This window comes from Echinops telfairi, unplaced genomic scaffold (assembly GCF_000313985.2).
Source record: "Echinops telfairi isolate 266 unplaced genomic scaffold, ASM31398v2 ScPeMD7_30;HRSCAF=105, whole genome shotgun sequence".
In the NCBI taxonomy this organism is placed as follows: domain Eukaryota; kingdom Metazoa; phylum Chordata; class Mammalia; order Afrosoricida; family Tenrecidae; genus Echinops; species Echinops telfairi.
The window spans coordinates 4,343,316-4,344,587 of NW_022103927.1; the positions used below are offsets into that span (position 1 = coordinate 4,343,316).

General features: G+C 64.9%; 1 protein-coding gene across 1 annotated transcript in view; it reads left to right on the forward strand.

Annotated features, from left to right (window-relative positions):
* Positions 1–1,268, forward strand: part of CACNA1A (calcium voltage-gated channel subunit alpha1 A) — a gene marked incomplete at its 3' end in the record, with an annotated part of 251,525 nt that extends 250,257 nt beyond the window's left edge. Inside the window, exons 52-53 of the mRNA XM_045289704.1 lie at positions 97–341; positions 1,164–1,268. Of these exons, the coding sequence (XP_045145639.1) occupies positions 97–341; positions 1,164–1,268 (350 nt within the window). The remainder of the gene's footprint in view (positions 1–96; positions 342–1,163) is intronic.
* Between the last annotated feature and the right edge of the window lie 4 nt (positions 1,269–1,272).

A 1,272-nucleotide genomic window follows, 5' to 3' on the forward strand; every position in this document is an offset into this window, starting at 1 on the left:
GTGTGTGTGTGTGTGTGTCTGTCTGTCTGTCTTATACCAGCCCCATCTCACTCTGGATGGCTGTCCGTCCACCCCTCCAACTCCCTTCCTACCCAGGGTTAGGGACAGACCTGAGCATGACCACTCAGTCTGGAGACCTGCCGTCGAAAGATCGGGACCAGGAGCGGGGCCGGCCCAAGGACCGGAAACACCGCCACCACCACCATCACCACCACCACCCTCCGCCCCACGACAAGGAGCGCTACGGCCAGGAGCGGCCTGACCACAGCCGGGCCCGCGCCCGGGACCCGCACTGGCCCCGCTCCCCCAGCGAGGGCAGAGAGCACATGGCACACCGGCAGGTGGGTGTGCGGGCACCCCTGCCCAAGGGCTGGGTGCATCCCCTTCCCCAGGAGGGCCCGCGAGGCTGGCAGCCAGGCCCGGTGCCTCCCAGGGCAGGGTCCCCCCCCTCCCACATTACGGGCCCACCTGTGTGACCTCTGGCCCTGACTGCCCCTGGGGTGCCCTGGGCCCCCCTGTCCAAGCCAGAGGTCCCAGGACGGTGCATCCCTTCCCCATCCCCGGGCTCCCGACTCCGCCCCCCACCCCGCCTCGCCCCGCCCTGCCCGCCGCTGCTTCCTCATTGGTTGTGACACTTTGCCAGGTGCCGGCTGGGCCTCTGGCCCCGCCCTCCTCGCCCCGCCCACGCCCCTCCCGCCGCTGCTTCCCCTTTGGTTGTGATCGCTTGCGCTAGTCCCCCGGCTCCCCCCGACCCCCACCCCGCCGCTGTCTGCTTTCCTTTGGCCTCAGCTTCCTTTTTTGTTCCAATGATCTGATTTCCGTCCTCTGGACGCCTGCGAGTAACTGTGGAAACTTCTGCTCTTTTAACCCCGAAACTTACAAGACTCCGTTTCTCATTTCTCTCTTCACTTTGTTGTGTTGGTTTTTGACAACCCCCCACCCCCCCGTGTCTCTCACACCCCACCTCCCTGTGGCTGTCGCTTTTCTCCTTTTTTCCATTCGAACGTCCTGTGTCCCCGTCTCCTCCTCTCCCCGCCCGCCCCCTCTGGTTCTCCTCTGCCCCCCTCCCTCTCCCCCCGGCCCTCTGTGTCTCCTCCCGTCTCTCTCTGGTTGATTTTGTTGTATCGTTTTTTTTGATTTCCTTTGTTTCAATTTTCGTGTAGGGCAGTAGTTCCGTAAGTGGAAGCCCAGCCCCCTCAACATCTGGTACCAGCACTCCGCGGCGGGGACGCCGCCAGCTCCCCCAGACCCCCTCCACCCCCCGGCCACACG